This window comes from Drosophila nasuta, chromosome X, assembly GCF_023558535.2.
Source record: "Drosophila nasuta strain 15112-1781.00 chromosome X, ASM2355853v1, whole genome shotgun sequence".
Classification (NCBI taxonomy): domain Eukaryota; kingdom Metazoa; phylum Arthropoda; class Insecta; order Diptera; family Drosophilidae; genus Drosophila; species Drosophila nasuta.
The window spans coordinates 20,738,272-20,760,292 of NC_083459.1; the positions used below are offsets into that span (position 1 = coordinate 20,738,272).

Sequence of the window (22,021 nt, forward strand, 5' to 3'; positions counted from 1 at the left end):
TCAAAATTAATTTAAAAATTTGTAAAGTTCAGGATAGTCCACATTCCAAAAACAAAACAAATGAAGTGCTATATCAATATGGCTAATATAGCCTTTAATATATTTATATATTTTTTGTGGTATATTAATTGCAGTTGGTATATTTTAAATGTGCTATTATATAAATAAACCAAATATAACGTTTGGTTTTTATTTTAATATTTTTATGGTATAATAATTTGGTATATTTGAAGAATTATACCTCACTGTCGAGCACACTGTACTGTAGTTTTCTTATTTGTTTGAATCAGTACTTCAGCTGTTCAGTTTATCGATTTAACTATCGATAGTATTTTGTTTAGCATCGTATATAATCGCAGCAAATGTAGAATATAGTTTCAAAGGTAATTTGAATCGCATTTCAAACTAATCTTGTCAATTCATTTCGAAGACTTATTACATTGCCGTGGATCACACCTCGAAAATCAATTTGAATATCGAAATATATTCCCAGAATATCCAGTAATGAAATCAGCTTAAGAATTCTGTACTATAATTTCTTAGCAATAGCTTTGTTAAAGTAATAACTAATCTTAGCGTGCCTTATATTGAAGTCTTCTATAGTAGACTGTCTCCTTTTCCCTCATACGATTTTGGTATAGATCGCATTTCAAACTAATCAATCAATTATTAATTCATTTTGAAGAATTTAAATATCAGAATATATTCCCAGAATATCCAGTAATGAAATCAGCTTAAGAATTCTATACTCTGTGCTATAATTTCTTAGGAATAGCTTTCCTAAAGTGATAACTAATCTTGGCGTGCCTTAAGTTGAAGTCTTCTATAGCACACTCATACAATTTCAAACTAATCTTATCAACTCATTTAGAAGACTTATTACCTTATCATGGAATCAATTTGAATATCAGAATATATTCCGAGAATATCCATTATTAAAATCAGCTTAACAATTCTTTACTCTGTGCTACAATTTCTTAGGAATAGCTTTGCTAAAGCGATAACTAATCTTGGCATGCCTTAAGTTGAAGTCTTTTATAGCACACCTTGTTCCTTTTGACTCATACAATTTTGTTATCGAACATATTTCAAGCTAATCTTGTCAATTCATTTTGAAGAATTTGAATATCAGAATATATTCCCAGAATATCCAGTAATGAAATCAGCTTAACAATTCTTTACTCTGTGCTACAATTTCTTAGGAATAGCTTTCCTAAAGTGATAACTAATCTTGGCGTGCCTTAAGTTGAAGTCTTCTATAGCACACTGTATTCCTTTTGACTCATACAATTTCAAACTAATCTTATCAACTCATTTAGAAGACTTATTACCTTATCATGGAATCAATTTGAATATCGAAATATATTCCCAGAATATCCAGTAATGAAATCAGCTTAAGAATTCTATACTATAATTTCTTAGCAATAGCTTTGTTAAAGTAATAACTAATCTTAGCGTGCCTTATATTGAAGTCTTCTATAGTAGACTGTCTCCTTTTCCCTCATACGATTTTGGTATAGATCGCATTTCAAACTAATCAATCAATTATCAATTCATTTTGAAGAATTTAAATATCAGAATATATTCCCAGAATATCCAGTAATGAAATCAGCTTAACAATTCTTTACTCTGTGCTACAATTTCTTAGGAATAGCTTTGCTAAAGCGATAACTAATCTTGGCATGCCTTAAGTTGAAGTCTTTTATAGCACACCTTGTTCCTTTTGACTCATACAATTTTGTTATCGAACATATTTCAAGCTAATCTTGTCAATTCATTTTGAAGAATTTGAATATCAGAATATATTCCCAGAATATCCAGTAATGAAATCAGCTTAACAATTCTTTACTCTGTGCTACAATTTCTTAGGAATAGCTTTGCTAAGGCGATAACTAATCTTAGCGTGCCCACTCCCTTTCATTCATGCAATTTTCTTATCGAACATATTTCAAGCTAATCTTGTCAATTCATTTTGAAGACTTATTACCTTTCTATGGGCGGGGAGACTATATGACGCGATCGAATTGGGAACATCTGAATTGGGAACTGATCGGCGATCACCTCATCCCCTTGTTTGCATTCGATGACGTTCTTGTTTGCTCCAATTCGTAAATTCTCACAAACGCACACACTCACACACATTGAGACGAATATTATATGTGTCGGATCGCGTGGCGATCGTGAATCGTGGAGAGGGGCGCTGCATGGTTACACAATAATATATCTTCCTGCTAACAATGTACAAATATTAAATGTATATTTTTATCACACTTTTGTCACAGTCGAGTCGAGTCTCCCCACTCGATTTTTTTGCTCTGTGTGTTCGTCCAAAGGGAGCCGAACACAAAGAGTGCAAAGAGCGCAACGAGAAAGAGAGAGAGCGAAAGAGAAGAGAGAGAGAGAGAGAGAGAGAGAGCGGAAGGAGGCTTCGGCTCGTCGCGTTTCTCGGTTAGTGTCACAGAGGCGATTATAGACGTCGCCGTCATAGTCACCCAAATACCTATAAATACATTTATTATGGTATTCTCCCTGCTTAATGACGCGTAGACGGCGTTTCTATAATTTACACATCTTCCATCCATTCTGCTTAATTTGTGGATTTATTAATAAAAGCGACAGATGCGACCTGAAATCGAATACAATGCATCAATCCGAGACTCAATGCTTAAATTGTTCATCGAGCACAACACCTGGAATACGTTTTCTTTTCTTTTTTTTTTGGCATAAAACGTTTCTTAGGACCTTGGAGATCTTGGAGATCGATAATCGCAAATGGGGGACGGGCAACGATCAATCGATCATCTGCTGATCAGCTAATGGCCTGGCCATTAAGTTGGACAATGCAGCTATAAAATTTTAAAAGCAAAATTGCAGCCATGATCACGAACTTGTGCCCAAAACAGATATTCCATCAATGGATCGCCATTGCGATCGCGATCATATCGATCAAGCGTTCCCCTCAGATATGTCAAAAATTGAAATCTTTTCTCTGGATATTTATTGAAAAGGCACAGACAAACATAAAAGTGAACAAAAAAAACGAATAAACGCAAAGGCAAAAAGAAAACCAAAAACAAAATAATAATAATAATTCTGGCCAAATGCCAGCGTAATGCTGAAACACAAAATTGTGGACCCCAATGAAAATGGGATGCGTAACGTTCCAATGGGTTGGGATAAGATTGAGGATGGGTGTTGGGCGTTCAGCGTTGGGTTGGGTTGCTTTTTGGTTTCGGTTTTGTATTCCAATTCGATGAGTTCAGGAGACGGGTTGGCAGCAGTGGAAAGTGGAAAGTGGGAAGTGGGTAGAGGGAGTGAAGATGCCGTCGCGACGGCTGGACTCCCCATCGACGATGCATGGACATGTGTTTATATTTGACTTATGTGGATTTATTTTCGTTCACACTATTCGAGAGCAGGGTGAGAGCAGCCAGCCAGTCGAAGACAGCACGGAACCTGGGCTCAACTGGCCACAGACTGACAAACTGACAAGCTGGCAATCTTTGGGAGCAAACAAAGACACCAAAGACTGAGAAAGTTACCCGTCCGCCCACACAGCTCCTTGGACTTTGGCATTTCCGTGTGCCTAATTGAAAATGCAAAATGTTTCCCTTATTTGTGTGCACTGCGCACTGTGGATACTTTCGACACTTTTCGCAGTAAAATAGAGATACTGAATATATTCATTACACACACGAACTCGCTATAAATAGTTTCTCTTTTTTCTGGTTTTTATGGAGTGTGTGAAACGAGCTGCACAAGTGATATTTTCGAAGTTTGCCAGGCAAATATATTTATTACCGACTCTTTTATGAGCATGAGATATGGGCATTGTGAAGGCCATATATTTTTAGTGTCGTCTCTCAATGCGGCAGTTGCAGTGCATTTTGTGTGTGCTGGAGCATAATTAAGAAAACTCATTTTCATTCTCATTTATGGAGTGTGCATTTGTCCGATCTCGAAACGCAAAAACGAAAATAAAAAGGAAAACGAAAACGAAAACAAAAAATAAAATGAAATGAAATACTAAAATCTGAGTGCAACAACGAAGCATTGGGACCTGACCACATATTGTGATTTACTAAAACATTCATTTATTTCAAGACCATTTATCACAGGCTATCAACAGCATCGACAATAAATAGCTTATATTAACAATAAACAAGCATTTTGTGTGGTGTGCAAGTTGAACAGCATTATTGATGAAAGTATTGAAAGCATTCGAAAGACGATCTGTAGCAAATGAAATAAGATGTTTTAGTATGGAAAACATTTTATTTAATCAATTTAGACTGCCAATGAAAGATATTTGGAATTTGCAAAGAATTCATTTATAAAAGTTTCAATATAATTGCAAAATTATATTATTAGAATTTCTTTCTTCTTTCAAATTAATTTAAACTTAACTTGCATTCTTATAGTATGAAAAACATTTAATACATTGGAAAAGTGCTTAATTATCTTTTAATATTTTAATTTAGAACAGCAGCAGCTCTCATTATTCTAATGTAATGTAATTTTTATTGATTTGCAAACTATTCCAAAAACAAGAATGCAATTTGATGAATCAACTTAACACAAAATCTGTTGAAGCATCATTTGAAATAAATATAAAAATATTACAAAATATTAGTAAAAAGTATTCAACAATCTTCTTCAAGTTTCGTTTGTAATATTTGAATCAATTTCAAATTTAACTGTTCAAAGATTTACAAACGTAAGCTAATCAAATTCATAAGCATTAATAAATATTTATAAAAGTTTTAGAAGTTATTTAAGAAATATTTCTGTATGGCAAATTATTCCTTAGTTGCTTTGGCTGCCAATCTGGTTTTACACTCTATGGTATGTTTTAAATGTAGTGCTTTAGGAATATACCAAACATATCAGTTGGTATATTTTCAGTATATTTGCAGTATATTAATATGGCATATTTTAAAAATTAATACGTCACTGTTTTGCTTTTATTCACATTGGGTAGTAAATATCTCACAGTCGAGCACATTCGACAATAGTTTTCTTTCTTGTAGCTATTAAATTTGCACTTTGCTGACGCTGGTTCCACTGTGCAATGTGCAATGTGCAACGCAGCCTGTGGTTGTGGCAGTGACGCAAGGAGGCAACGCGGCCACGCGGCGTATGTTGACTTTTACTTCATTTAGCTTTGATTGCAGTTGCATTTATGCGATGTTTTTATGGCAATTTGAACGCTTGCCAAATTGCTTTTCATACGCACGCATATGCGTCTAAGGCCTCTTGCCTCGTGCCTCTCAATGTAGTTGCCAGTTGCTAGTTGCCCCTCGTTGTTGTCCGTTTGCCCTTTGGCCAGCCACCCACAAAAAAAAAAAAAAATGAAATGAGATAGCTACAGTTGAGTGTGCTCGACTGTAAGATACTCGCTACCCATTTTGAATAAGGGCGAAACTGTGTGGTATTATTTTTAAAATATACCAAAATAATATTCCGTAAAAAAATAGTGAAATATACCAAAGGCTATATTTGGTATATGGGAAATATACCAAAAGCTATATTTGGTATATTGATATGGTCACACATTTAAAATATACCAACTGAAATTAATATACATAAAAAATACAATATACCAAATGCTATGTATACAGTCAGCGCCACAAAAAAAGCCGCACTTTTAAGGGTTACGAATTTGTAACTTTCAGGGCCTGTGGTTTCATTATATGATTTCGGATTCGCCCAATTTTTTTTTTAACAAGTTAATTGATGGTATGTTAATAAAAGTGCATACCAATTTTTATTTTAAATTTGCTTTTAATATTAAAAAAAATGTTGTTTTTGGTTTCACCCTAGTTTTAACGACTTTTCACTATTATGGCAAACTTAATGAAAAAAATCATAAAAGTTATAATAATGAAAAAATTCAACAAAAACTATTTTTTTCCAATTGAACACCTTACTAACTATAAAAACAGATTAAGTCTAGGCAATTTAACATTAGACATATTTTTTTAATTTAGCTTAATACTTAGAAATGCCGCCTTTGGCCTTAATTACAGATTTTACCCTATTGGGCATAGAATCGTAAATGGAATCCAAATATTCCTTCGTTATATCGTGTATCCATACTTTTTCTATAATTTGTTTTAGCTCCTCCATAGTTTTGGGCTTTCGCTTTCTTATTTTGGCCCCTATATAGGCCCCATCATTCTCGATTGGACTAAGGTCTGAGCTGTTTTCTGGCCAATCTAAGGACTTAACGCCCAATTCCTCCTTCAAATTTGTTATCTTTAGATAGAAAAATGTTAAATTTAACTGAATAAGTTGTTTTAATAACAATCGGACACTGAATAACTCACAGATCGCGCTCGATGGCATGGTGCAGAATCATCCTGAAAAATGGGTTCTTCTTCTTCTTCACTTATGGACTCAATGCTAGGCACAACTCCACTTAAAATTATTTCTTTGTATTTTTCTGCATTGACCATACCCTGAACCATTAAAATTGATTCAGTTTTATATTTGGATATGCATCCCCATACTATAACATACGGTGAATGATTTACTGTGGCTATGCAGCAATTTTCAGAAAACCGTTACCCACGTCTACGGCGCACCTTGAGAATTCCATCAGATCCAATGAGCTTAAATTTGGACTCATCTGAAAATAGCACTCTTGACCAATCAGAATCAGTCCAATTTGAAGAAAGAATTGGGCATTAGGTCCTTAGATTGGCCAGAAAACAGCTCAGACCTTAGTCCAATCGAGAATGTTGGGGCCTATATAGGGGCCAAAATAAGAAAGCGAAAGCCCAAAACTATGGAGGAGCTAAAACAAATTATAGAAAAAGTATGGATACACGATATAACGAAGGAATATTTGGATTCCATTTACGATTCTATGCCCAATAGGGTAAAATCTGTAATTAAGGCCAAAGGCGGCATTTCTAAGTATTAAGCTAAATTAAAAAAATATGTCTAATGTTAAATTGCCTAGACTTAATCTGTTTTTATAGTTAGTAAGGTGTTCAATTGGAAAAAAATAGTTTTTGTTGAATTTTTTCATTATTATAACTTTTATGATTTTTTTCATTAAGTTTGCCATAATAGTGAAAAGTCGTTAAAACTAGGGTGAAACCAAAAACAACATTTTTTTTAATATTAAAAGCAAATTTAAAATAAAAATTGGTATGCACTTTTATTAACATACCATCAATTAACTTGTTAAAAAAAAAATTGGGCGAATCCGAAATCATATAATGAAACCACAGGCCCTGAAAGTTACAAATTCGTAGCCCTTAAAAGTGCGGCTTTTTTTGTGGCGCTGACTGTATGTGATATACCTAAGGCTATATTTGGTATATTGATATAGTCACACATTTAAAATATACCAACTGAAATTAATATACATAAAAAATACAATATACCAAATGCTATGTATACAGTCAGCGCCACAAAAAAAGCCGCACTTTTAAGGGTTACGAATTTGTAACTTTCAGGGCCTGTGGTTTCATTATATGATTTCGGATTCGCCCAATTTTTTTTTTAACAAGTTAATTGATGGTATGTTAATAAAAGTGCATACCAATTTTTATTTTAAATTTGCTTTTAATATTAAAAAAAATGTTGTTTTTGGTTTCACCCTAGTTTTAACGACTTTTCACTATTATGGCAAACTTAATGAAAAAAATCATAAAAGTTATAATAATGAAAAAATTCAACAAAAACTATTTTTTTTCCAATTGAACACCTTACTAACTATAAAAACAGATTAAGTCTAGGCAATTTAACATTAGACATATTTTTTTAATTTAGCTTAATACTTAGAAATGCCGCCTTTGGCCTTAATTACAGATTTTACCCTATTGGGCATAGAATCGTAAATGGAATCCAAATATTCCTTCGTTATATCGTGTATCCATACTTTTTCTATAATTTGTTTTAGCTCCTCCATAGTTTTGGGCTTTCGCTTTCTTATTTTGGCCCCTATATAGGCCCCATCATTCTCGATTGGACTAAGGTCTGAGCTGTTTTCTGGCCAATCTAAGGACTTAACGCCCAATTCCTCCTTCAAATTTGTTATCTTTAGATAGAAAAATGTTAAATTTAACTGAATAAGTTGTTTTAATAACAATCGGACACTGAATAACTCACAGATCGCGCTCGATGGCATGGTGCAGAATCATCCTGAAAAATGGGTTCTTCTTCTTCTTCACTTATGGACTCAATGCTAGGCACAACTCCACTTAAAATTATTTCTTTGTATTTTTCTGCATTGACCATACCCTGAACCATTAAAATTGATTCAGTTTTATATTTGGATATGCATCCCCATACTATAACATACGGTGAATGATTTACTGTGGCTATGCAGCAATTTTCAGAAAACCGTTACCCACGTCTACGGCGCACCTTGAGAATTCCATCAGATCCAATGAGCTTAAATTTGGACTCATCTGAAAATAGCACTCTTGACCAATCAGAATCAGTCCAATTTGAAGAAAGAATTGGGCATTAGGTCCTTAGATTGGCCAGAAAACAGCTCAGACCTTAGTCCAATCGAGAATGTTGGGGCCTATATAGGGGCCAAAATAAGAAAGCGAAAGCCCAAAACTATGGAGGAGCTAAAACAAATTATAGAAAAAGTATGGATACACGATATAACGAAGGAATATTTGGATTCCATTTACGATTCTATGCCCAATAGGGTAAAATCTGTAATTAAGGCCAAAGGCGGCATTTCTAAGTATTAAGCTAAATTAAAAAAATATGTCTAATGTTAAATTGCCTAGACTTAATCTGTTTTTATAGTTAGTAAGGTGTTCAATTGGAAAAAAATAGTTTTTGTTGAATTTTTTCATTATTATAACTTTTATGATTTTTTTCATTAAGTTTGCCATAATAGTGAAAAGTCGTTAAAACTAGGGTGAAACCAAAAACAACATTTTTTTTAATATTAAAAGCAAATTTAAAATAAAAATTGGTATGCACTTTTATTAACATACCATCAATTAACTTGTTAAAAAAAAAATTGGGCGAATCCGAAATCATATAATGAAACCACAGGCCCTGAAAGTTACAAATTCGTAGCCCTTAAAAGTGCGGCTTTTTTTGTGGCGCTGACTGTATGTGATATACCTAAGGCTATATTTGGTATATTGATATAGTCACACATTTAAAATATACCAACTGAAATTAATATACATAAAAAATACTGAAATATACCAAATGTCATACATTTATAATATACCAAAGCCTATATTTGTTATATTGATATAGTCACATATTTAAAACAAACTGAAATTAATATACATAAAAATACAATATACCAAATGCTATGTATATGTGATATACCAAAGGCTATATTTGGTATATTGATATAGTCACACATTTAAAATATACCAACTGAAATTAATATACCTTGAAAATACTAAAATATAGTATGCTGCCCTCTCTTTGTCTTCATCTATTCTTTAAGATTTCTGTGGTATATTTTTTATACATATCATATATATGATATATCAAATGCTGTATTTGGTATATTGATATACTACGGAGTACACAAAATACCAGATTGTCAGTCATAGTAACTAAGATCCGTAGTAAAAAGACGACAAACTTAATCAATGTACAAATATGTATAGCAAGTGGCGTCGAAAAAAATTATATCACTTTATCTTATAGTCTCTGAGACCTAGGTGTTCATACGGACGGACAGGCGAACATGGCAATATCACATCAGTTGTTAACGCTGATGAAGAACATATGTTATGTATATACTTTATGGGGTTCTTCTGAATGTCACATACATTTCCCACAGGCACAAAGTTATAATACTCTTCCATCCTTAGGATATCGAGTATAAAGATTATGTCGATTGTTGTTCTTCTCATTACTGCTGCATATCGTCGGGCCAGGCCAATTGGCAAGGCCGACAAACGACGATAATACAATATGTTTAGCAGGCGAGAACAAGATGCAAATAGGAAAAGAAAATTCAATTGAATTGTGTTCGAGAGAAGAAAAGGGCGCAATCCGAAAACCGAAAGCCGTAAGCTGAGAGCTGAAAGCTGAAAGCCAAAAGGGAAATGGCAATGGCTGAGGTTAAGACAACTTGGTGCATAAGGCCACAAAGCACATCAAACGCATCATTTGATTTCCGGCAAGACGTTGCAACAAGCTGTGTGAGTGTCTGTGTGTGTGTGTGTGTGTGTGTGTGTGTGTGTGTGTGTGTGTGTGTGTGAGTGAGCACATCACTTGTCCGCTTTTTGTTTTCTTTTTTTGTGTTCTGTGTTGTGTTTTGTGTGTGCTGCCGTCATAAGGCGTTACAATGTGCCGCAGATGTTGGCCGGCCATAAAACTATGATGCGACGCGACGCGACGCCAATTTCGATTCCTATACAAATATTGTTGCATCACTCGGTAACAAAATAATGCGAAACATTTCGTGGCAAGAAGCACGTTTGCCTCTCTTCGAAATTCGCATGCGAATGCGTCTGACTTTTACTTATTGTTGTTTTGCAAAAATTGAAATAATATTTGAAAATTTGAATTTGAATTGGAAATGGAAATGGGGAGGAGGACACTGTGCGCAGACAGCAGCCACAGCAGCAGCCGCCGCCAATTGGGCGCCCACTAAATAAACTGAACTCTCACCTCGACGGGCATTAGAAACTGTGTTAAGCATGTGTTAAGCTCCTGTCGCAGACCAATGGGGATTACCACCTGCCCACATTTGTGGCAGAAAAGTCAGTGACAGTCAGAGACCATGGAGACCATGAGATGGAGATGGCTGCCAAAGTAAACAAGAATTTTCACAATCTAGCATCGAAATTTACGATACAAGTTATTATTAATTTGTCATCAGTCAGCGCACACATATTTATATCCCCAACAACAACCGACTGACAAAGATCCATATAATTGGGCAAGATTTAAGTCTTTGCCCGCCTGTCTGTTGGGTTTATAGTCATTGTTGCTGCTGCCCTCTCTTTGTCTCCATCTATTCTTTAAGATTTCTGTGGTATATTTTGTTGTTTTTTTTTTTTTTTATTTATTTAACGCATCGCATGATTTGGTTGCTGTTTCGCTAATGGATCACGGCTAATTGTTTTGATGACACGTCTATAAATATAGACAGTCAGACAGACGGACAGACAGACGGACAGACGGACAGAGTCTGAAATTAGCAAATAAGTAATAAATGTGCATGAGAAGGTCATCCAAAGGCGATCTTAAGTATATAATACCATTGTGGCAATGCCATCTCTAACTGGAATTACGAGATGGAAGAGGAAGACGGAAGATGGGCCCATCAAATGAACTCAACTAACTCGAACCGCAGCGTAAAACAGCTGGCGATTGTCACTTGTCAAATTAAAGCGCTTTTACGACAGACGACAGACGCCTACACACACACACACACACACTCACCTTTACCCACAATGTATATTGCTCTCTTTCTTACCTTTCGCTCTCTTTCACTCTCTTTGCAGGCAATCTTATTTTACACACCAAGATGGCTGTGGAAATCTTGGGAGGGTGGCAAGATTCATGCGCTCATCATGGACTTAGATATAGGCATTTGTTCCGAAGCCGAGAAAAACCAAAAAAAGAAATTACTTTTAGATTATTTATGGGAAAATTTAAGGTAAGTGAAAGTGTAATCACATCTCTCTATCTCTCTCTCTCTCTCTCTCTCTCTTTCTCGTTACACATCTCTAACTTGGATTCCTTTTAGATATCACAATTGGTGGGCGTACAGATACTACGTGTGTGAGCTGCTAGCCCTGATAAATGTGATAGGTAAGTGCGAACGATCAGCGATCAACGATCAACTGCAGCTGCAAATGCCAGCGTCGAATCAATAAACAAATTTGGGGTTAACCAAATAGTCATGCGTATACGTAATATTCCATATACTACCATATACTATCGCATATATCTATGTTCGACACTCACTCGCTTTTCTCTGGAAAATCAATGACGAATTTTTATCGACTAACCGAAACGAACTGAACCGAAGCAAAGCAAAGCGAAAACGTCGGCGGCAGCCGCATCAAAATAAACAAATTTCACTCATCGCTTTTTCCTGAATTCCTGGCTTCAATTTGCCACCGACGCCGCGTGCGCTGCGCTGCGCTGTGCTGAAATCTGAAATCTGAAATCTGATTTCTCATTTCTGATTTCTGACAAAATAATTAACTGTCAGAAGACATAAAAATAACAAAAATAAACAATAATCGAGCAGCAACAGACTGCACACAACTATTATCGACATACTATATTGAGAAATGGTTCAGAGCTCGAGAGTTTTTCCGTACAAAAACAATCATACTAATTGAATCTTGACGTTTGATTGGCCCCAAACTAAAATTACCAGTTCACAATTCAGTTAACAGCCGACAGTTTAACATTACAAACATTTCACATCCCAAAAAAGAAAGTTCAATTAGCTGAGCATAAACATTTAAACCTGAAATATGAATATATTGAAATTGATAAACAGTTTTGTATTAAACATAATACATTTTATTGACTTGAACTTTCAAAGAAAAAGGAAATATATATAAATACTTAACATTTACAACATAAAACTAGTAAGAAAGCTACACTCGAGTGTGCTCGACTGTGAGGTACCCGATAATTTGAATAAAAGCAAAATAGTGCGGTATTAATTTGAAAATATATCTAATAGTATATAAATATATATAATAGTATATCAAAAGTCAAAATATACTAAATGATATATCTGGTATATTGTATGTAAAGTAGTATATAGTATACTATAGAGTGCAAAATATACCATATTTTCAGTTAAGGCAGCTAACATCCGATGGCCATACAAAAGTATTTCCTAATTAATTTCGACAACTTTTATTCAATCGCAACCAAATTTAAAGGAACCACAGAAACTGTAGTTATTATTGTCTGTTTATCTTATATCGCTATCTCTTATAATCTCTGAGATATATATAGTTCATACAGACGGACGGACAGACAGACGGACATGGCTATATAATCTCGTCTGTCGACGCTGATCAAGTATATCTCCTTCTGCAGCCACAAAGTTATTAAACTCATCAACCTTATGGGTTAAAAAAGAAAAATATAATTTCATAAAATATATTTTGTTCACATCATAAAAATATGAGTTCAGGAAATGCAGACATTGATAAATTGAAATGGATAAATCCGCATATAATCCATTTCCCAGTATTAATCAGAGTATAAAAAATGACTCTTCATTTCTCAACCCATTTCAAAAGAATAAATATATAATTTTGGCAAATTTATTATGCAAATAATACGATAAAGAATCACATCCGCTTCTTCATTCTCATTTCTGCGAAATAAGCAAATAAAAACATATTGCCATATATTTTATAAAAACAATTACAATTTACTCTTGAATTGATGAACCGGTAATACATCATTTAGGGCTAACAAATTGCTTTGCCACGAGATGTAAACATTTTATTTTACATAATAAATTAGAATTGCTTCCACAATTTAAAGTTAAAATTTCGCGCTAATTGCTCTTAATTGGAATTGGAAATGTATTGATTTTTATTAAGGAGGGCCTTACAACATAACGTAATCAAAAGTACTGAAAATCGTTTGGGTTTAACTGCAAGATTGATTGATTTTTCCTTTATTTTTGGTAGTACGAAAAATTGTTTAAATAAATAAATCGCGAATTGCAATTATAAAGATACATGTTAATAATGTGGCTGCTGTGCGGACTTATTTACAACGTTTTTATCAACAACACACATTTCCCTGAGATCATCAACACATACACAAACACGTATAGAAAGGAAAAATCAGAGGCAGAGGCAGCAATGAACCCATAAATTTGGGGTGGCAATTATTCTTTTTGTTGGTGGTATAAACACTGACCACACTGCGTATACTTAATGTTAACAATTTACAATACATTTTATATATTATATGCACACGCGTGACTTTTCTTCTTCATCTATTCGGATAGGTCAAATGTTTCTTATGAATCGATTTTTCGATGGCGAATTTATGACATTTGGCTTGGATGTGATAGATTATATGGAGACCGATCAGGAAGATCGCATGGATCCGATGATTTACATATTTCCCAGAATGACCAAATGTACATTTTTTAAATATGGTTCAAGTGGGGAGGTGAGTTTGGTTTTCTCTTTTGATTTGTGATTAGTAATATTATAATACATATATCCCATTTTTTTCGGTTTTATTTTTAGGTGGAGAAACACGACGCCATTTGCATTTTACCATTAAATGTTGTTAATGAGAAAATTTACATTTTCCTTTGGTTTTGGTTTATATTATTAACGTTACTCACATTATTAACGCTAATATACAGGGTGGTTATTATATTCTCACCTCGAATGAGGGTCTATTTATTTCGAATGCGATTTAGGTGAGTCTTGTATCTTGTACTGTATTTATCTTGATACTATCATTTTGACTTTTCTACTTTTATGTTTTACAGGTTAGTGCGTCGTGACGCTATTGAAATAATCGTTCGTCGTTCCAAGATGGGCGATTGGTTTTTGTTGTATTTACTAGGTGAAAATATAGATACAGTTATATTTCGTGATGTTGTACAGGATTTAGCGAATCGTTTAGGACATAACCAACACCACAGGGTGCCTGGATTGAAAGGTGAAATACAGGATGCATGATATTGGGAGTATTAGAAACAATACAAAATGCAATATGTCGTCTCCATATGAATGCAACAACAACAACAACAACAACAACTTTTAACAAATTAGTACAACAGTAAAATCAAGAAGAAGAAGAAGAAGAACAACAACAACAACAACAACAAACAGCAGCAGCCGCTTCATAAGTTCAAAAATAAAACTGAAAAAAAAAAACGTATCTTACAAATACAACCAAAAAAACTATCGTCAATGCTAACAACAACTCATCGAAGTCATTTTCAATCACAAGAGAGTAAAACACACAGATAGATAGAACGATAAAGGATCAAGATTAAACATTAGAGTATCAATAGAAATCCATAACCGAAAATGAAGTAGAAGAAGAAGAAGAAGAAGAAGATGAAGTAACACACACAACGAATATTTCGGAAGAACCACAAGTGAAAAGTGAAAGAAGCAAGGCAAACAAATCAACCAACAACAACAACAACAACGAATATTTAAGGCAGTTGAAGATCAAAGACCAATCATGAAAGAAGCAGCAGGATAACAGGAGAACAGGTGGACAGCAGCAGCTGACCACAGGACACAGCCAACCGGATGCACGTGGCAACTGCGTCTGGGGGCGTGGCCCATGGATACAAGTGAAGTCAAGGAGTCAAGAACTAACGACGACGACGAAAAAAAAAATAGCAAAGTTGCCCAAGGACAAGAACAAAGTGTGTGTGCCGAACCGAAGGAAAGGACATTGAAATGAAGGAATTGAAGGAAACTCTCTATCATATAAACACAAACAAACACTCACACTCACACACACACACACACACATGCACAAGACATTTATGCGGCATTACTCATACCGCACGTACGCCCACAACCACGCCTACGCCTACGCCCAGCCCCGCCCCGCACTTTGCTTGTCATGCAGCAACATAACAAAACACCAACGAAGTCGAGACGACGCCCGCGTATAATTGCATTTCTGTATTAACGACAAAAAAAAAACAAACAACAACAACTGCAACATCATGCACTATATTTTAACACCAACAACAACAACAACAACTAGAACATCAACAACAACAACATCGAACGAGCAGCAACGACAGCAGAAGAAACAAAGACGATCATCAAGAAGAGAAGAGCTGCAAAAACAACAACAACAACAACAACAACAAAAGAAACTGTTTCAAGTGTAGACGAGAAGAAGAGAAGATGATCTCCTCTCTCTCTTCGACAATACGATTGAATAGGAATGAATGGAATATCGCATAATGAATAGAGTAGAAAATCAGTTGGGGGGATTGAAGTAGAAATAGAAAAGCGAAGAGGATGAAGAGGATTGATTATATAAGAGGAAAGAGGAAAGCGAAATGAGAAATGAGAAAAGCAGGCAAAAACAAACGTTTAATTAAATTAAATTCAACTCAATTAAAATCACTTATTATATTTATAATAATAGTCATTACAAAAGTAATAATAATAATTACAATAATAATAATAATATTAATATTAATGCAAAATGAAAAACAACAAAACAAAACAAAAACGATATCTCGAAGTGTTCATGTATTCGAATGTAGGTTAATTAAGAACGGCATATAAATAATTCTAAATATAATACACACTTATACATACATATATATATATATAAATATATATAGTATATATATATATATATACATGCATACATATATGTATATGGTGTGTACATATATATATATATATATAGATTCACGTACTTATACATATATGTATATACTACATAAGTATACATATACATACATATATATATATATATATAACGATAAACAACAAACAGATTTTTTTTTGTCTAACTCTAAGTATTTGTATTACCCGCTAAAGAAACCAAAGGTAAAATAAAAAACAAAAACAAAAACCAAACAAAAACCAAACAAAACAAAACAAAAAAAGAGAACACGAAAAACAACACAAAAACAAACAAAAAAGCAACAAAAACAAAAAGAAAACCAAATTTTGTATACAAGAACCACAAACAAAACAAAGAAAATTACAAAAAAACATAAAAAACCAAAAAAAGCAAAATGAAAGTGAAAATGAAAATGAAAATGAAAATGAAAATGATACCGAACTAAATGTAAAGATCAACAAAAAATATCAGTAAATATCAGCGACAGTTTAGTAAATGGAAATAAAATACAGAAAATACGCATACAAATACCATAAAACGAAGAGAATACGAAGAGAAACGAAACAAAACAAATGGAGAAATAAATGCAGAAATTTTAAAGAACCGTACATACATACATACATACATACATACCTACATACCTACTTACAAATGCATACATACATACAAACATATATAGTTTAATTAGGTCAAAAGTCTAGCGCGCATCATTATATAACCATTAAAATAATAACAAACATTACAAACACAGACAGACGGACGGACGGACAGACGGACGGACAGACGGACAGATCATGGATCATATTTTAAACATGCATAAATAGATTCAGAAATGGAAATCCAAATGAGAACGGAAGCTCTATAAATCATGACTTTGATTCTCCAAATACACAAAAACATATAGATGAAGGGAAATCAATTAAATTAATGGAGGGGATTAAAAAGCGGGCTCAGAAATCAATTAAATGAAATCATTCTCCAATTATCAAAAATGAAAAAAAAAAACACTTTAACACAATTTGATGCATTATGATTTAATAATTAAATAATGAATCATTATTTTCTCACTTCAAACTTTTGGCATTGCAGCAAGCGAGAGCGAGAGCGAGAGAGAGAGAGAGAGAGAGAGAGAGAGAGAGAGAGAGAGAGAGCGAAAGATATAGAACGAAAGAGAAAAGGCTCTACGATTATCATGTGCAGCGAGAACAATCTCTCAGAAAAACAAACAAACAATGAAAAAAAACAGAATAACGCTCATTCACATCGAATTGACCACACGTCACATGTGCTACAAATTGTAATATCCGTCCAGAAAACTTTTTGAAGCACATTCTAATTTGTAAGACTTAGGTTTTGTTCCCAGTCAGTGAATCTCTTGCCCCAAAATATTATACTATATATGAATGAATGAATCTTCAATAAACGCTCGTCTGATCAAATTCTCCACAACACTCATTATGCAAATGCAAAAACGGACCAAAATAAGTCACAAACATTTCTTTCAATTCTTTCAGTAATCCTCAGTTCAGCTCTCTCTTTCCAAGTCCCCCACCCCCTCCCTTCCCCCTTTTTCCCAAAAAGGACATAAGGATGAAAGACGCATCAGACACAGCCAAAGAAGCCAAGCCAATGAAAATAAATGTCACTGCCAGCTAAAACAGCTAAAAACACACACACACACACACACACACAAATATAGTTTAAAGACTCGCAACAACAACAACATCTAGTATGTAGATACGATCTCCCCCCAGAGTCTCTTTAGAGTGCAGCTGCAATGCCAAAGCAATTCCTTCAATGAGTTGAGCTCACTTTTTATCCCCACTCAAAAATACTTATACTTTTGATATAGATCAGGGTATTTCGGTTTATGTACTCATGACAACGCATACTCAAAGACGCATTAGATTTTAGCTAACAAGGTTTTGGATGTAATCATAATAATAATAATAATAATAATAATAGATAAAGGGAAATCGAAATAACTAATTTCTATGTCGCCATACAACACTTAATAGAAGATGAAAAAAAAAACAATAATTATAACAATAATGATAACGAGTAATTTTAGCGTATTTTTTTTAACTGCTTATAGCCAAATATGTGTAAGCTTAAAGTCTAGTTAAAAGAACATTATGACGGAATTTAGTCACTGAAAAAAAAAAACAAAACAAACAAATTAATTTCTTTGATTTTCTTTCTCACATTTTGTTGGCTCTGTTTTGACTATTGTTTTACTATTTTTTTTTGTTGGGTTTTGAGTATGAATGATGGGAATAAGTAATAAATTTGAATACAAACTGAATCTATGCAATACCGAAGAAGAAGATAAAGACGAGTAATATGAAAATAATTAGTGAATAATCAATGATAATTTAAATCGAATCGAAACGAAACGAAACGAAGCATAATTGATATTCAATGTAATTTTATGACAGAGAGGAGGAGGAGAAGAGAACCGTGAAAAACATAATTACACTGGAAATATGTTATGCATATATAAATACAAGGAAATTGCCATTAGTTGTTAGTGTTAATGCGATACGTACATAAATATAGCAAAAAAGAAATGAAATGAAGTGAAAAGAAAAGAAAAGAAAAGAAAAGAAAAGGAATATCTATCTATCTGTATATGAACTCAGCTCATAATACTCTCACATACCACACACACACATACACATACAAATACAAATACAAATACATACTTAGTTAGAGAGGTGCAAAGGTGCAAGGTTCATTCAGACAAAAAAGAAACGAGACAAAATGAGACGAGACGCATATTGAGAACAAAAAGCAATTGTAAAATATCTTAACTCATCATCAGGTGACGAGTAACGAGTAACGTGTAACGAGTATCGAATGTCGAGTATCGAATATCGTATATCGACTAGCAAGTATATTATATTGATTAACGAAATATCGATCATAATCTTAATATATTTTCTTTTTCCAATGCAAGACTTTATTTTTCAAAGTGTTTGCCGCAATATAAACTACGATTTAAATACAAAAAAGAATAATGAAATCAAATACGAACTGTATTAGTTACAAGTATAATAAGTACTTATATGCATACATACAAACATATATTAAAGAAGAGGTAAACCAATTGATTATGTGCATGAGAACACACACACACACACACACACACACATACAGAGACATTTCATAAGCATAACATAGAAGGAAAGCAGAAAGAAAATCCCCCAACATTTTTGGACTTTCTCCTGTTAACACGAGTGACTTCTTCAGGCACAACACAGATCGCATCGATTCTATATAGCTTTCTACACACACACACACACACACACAACCGAAGAGGCAAGATCTACTACTATAATACCTAATACAATCTAAGAATATATCTGGGGCGAATCTTCTTTATAAGGCAACAGGAGCAATAAATGTGACAACGAACTTGAAATGAAGAAATGAAGAAATGAAGAAGAAGAAATGAAGAAACCCTTTCTCTCAACTTATCCTCACTTACTTACAAAATAAACACACACACACACACACACATAGTTTATACTCTATATTTAAATGCACCGAGTGCTATTCAAATCTCACGCTCTCAAATCAAACTGACTTTTGTTTTGTTTTCTTTCTTTTCGTTGATTGGTAAATTAAATGCGTTCAATTTCGAAATGTCGCTGAATAGTTTAGATTTTACCATATATAGATATTTATATATTACATTTTATAAAGATTCTTTTTTTTTTTGTTTTCCTTTATTTATGACTTTAATTTATGTTGATTTTGTTTCATTCGGCAATAAAGCGAATACATATCATTGTTTATTGATTTTTATTTACGATATTACGATATTCATTCAGAAGATGAGATTGGAATGCGCGCTCCCTCACTCTCTCCTTGCTTCTCACACACCTTTCCACACCTCTGCTCTCACCTCTCTCTTTGCTCTGTTTATTCCTCCCCCCTTTTCCCTTTTCCGCCACCCTCAGCACATCGACCATATATAACAAAAAAGGAAAACGAAAAATAAGTAGGTCAATTGTCTATGATCAAGAATTATCAAGAAGTATATTGGTGAAATTTTTCTCAACTTATATTTTAAATCAAATATATTCGATTAGAAAATGCAATAACATTTAGTTCAGCTCTTTGATGAATACATATAATAATTATATAATTATAAATAATAATAATAACGAATGTGCAAATAGTGCAAATCTTTTTATTACATACAAAAAAAAATGTAAGTTTAGTTTTTTATTCTCTTTTTTTTTTGGAAAAATGTAATTGAAATCGATGTCGAAATTGTACAATACGAAGTTCTAATAGAATACTAAATATGATAATGAAAAATCTGAAACTGCCAATTCCCATTCTCAGACAAAGTTTAAAAATAAAACTAAAAGTAAAAGTAAAAGTTAAAGAAGAAGAAGAAGAAATGAAAGGCATTAAATTAAACAATATACAATACAATACTTATACACAATACATGCAAAAAACTAAAAAAAAACATAAAAAAAAAACAAAAAAAAAAAAATGAAATTCAAATTGAAATTGAAAACAATGAAAATTGCTGAATATTTAGATAAAAAACGAAAACCAACAAAAAAAAAAAAACAAAACGAAGAAAGAAAGAAAGAAAGAAATGGTATAAGTAGTTGGCGTGTGTTTGTATCTCTCTGTCTCGCTCTTTTGGATCGGTTCAGTTCGGTTCGCTTAGTTTGTTCGCTACTTTAGTTAGGAGGTGTGAATTTTGAATCTCTTTCGAGTTTCGATTTGTTCCCCATTCTCATTCTAATCAATTAACATTTAACTGTTGCCATGCTTTCTTTTTTTTTTGGGTTTACCTTTCAAATTTGTTGTATTTTTATGTTAATTCTGAGTGTGTGTGTGTGTGTGGGTGTGGGTGTGTGTGCGAGTTGGTGTGCATGCGTTTGTACGATGTGTGAATAAATAGCAGACAATAATTAGTAAATTTGCAAAAACAAAAACAATATGAGAAGAAGAAGAAGAAGAAGGGGAAAAAAAACAAAAGAGAAAATGAGAAATAAGAACTAAAGGCAATATTTGTGTGTGTACAATGCGTGAGCACTATAACTTGCACTCCAACCACACACACACACACACACACACACACGCACACATATGTATATATCTGTGTTGTATCTGTGTATCCGTGTTATCCGCATTTAGTAATCGCTTTTGTGTGTTTTGAAATCAAGAAACTCAAATCGCATCGAGTTTCTGTTGTCTTCCAAACTTTTTCGGCTAGCTCCGCAATTAGATCGCAAAAACAAATGATTTCGGTTAAATGCAGTTAGCTGCAGACGCAAAGTAGTTCCTAAAAATGTATCCAAGCATCTCAGTTGGATCAATCTCGAGTTGCAATCAATTTTGTGTTTCGATTTCATTCGATCTTCAATTCAATTCAATTCATCCTCTCACATCTCACACACACAGTTGGCAAACGATTATTTCATATTACATTTTCTTCTTCTTAGTTTTTTTTTTTTTTTTGGGGTAGTAAATCTAGTTGAATTGAGTTTAGTGAAGATAAGTACTAAGTTTTGAAGAAAAAAAAAAAAAAAATGAATGTAGTTCCTTTCTCGTTAGCACAACAATTTTGAAGTATAAGAAAACTGCCTTAAAGTGATTTTCAAATTATATAAACAAAAACAAAAAAAAACGAAAACGAAAACGAAAAACAAACAAAAAACAAGTTAAACTAAAAGAT

General features: G+C 33.4%; 1 protein-coding gene across 9 annotated transcripts in view; it reads left to right on the top strand.

Annotated features, from left to right (window-relative positions):
- LOC132797212 (innexin shaking-B) overlaps positions 1-15,665 on the top strand; it is a 215,153-nt gene extending 199,488 nt beyond the window's left edge. For all 9 annotated transcript variants that reach the window (XM_060808785.1, XM_060808792.1, XM_060808784.1 and 6 more), the window contains 5 exons: positions 11,466-11,620; positions 11,711-11,775; positions 13,964-14,130; positions 14,211-14,389; positions 14,462-15,665. In XM_060808785.1, coding sequence (XP_060664768.1) covers positions 11,466-11,620; positions 11,711-11,775; positions 13,964-14,130; positions 14,211-14,389; positions 14,462-14,654 — 759 coding nt within the window. In that variant the 3' untranslated portion in view covers positions 14,655-15,665. The remainder of the gene's footprint in view (positions 1-11,465; positions 11,621-11,710; positions 11,776-13,963; positions 14,131-14,210; positions 14,390-14,461) is intronic.
- The last annotated feature ends 6,356 nt before the right edge of the window (positions 15,666-22,021 follow it).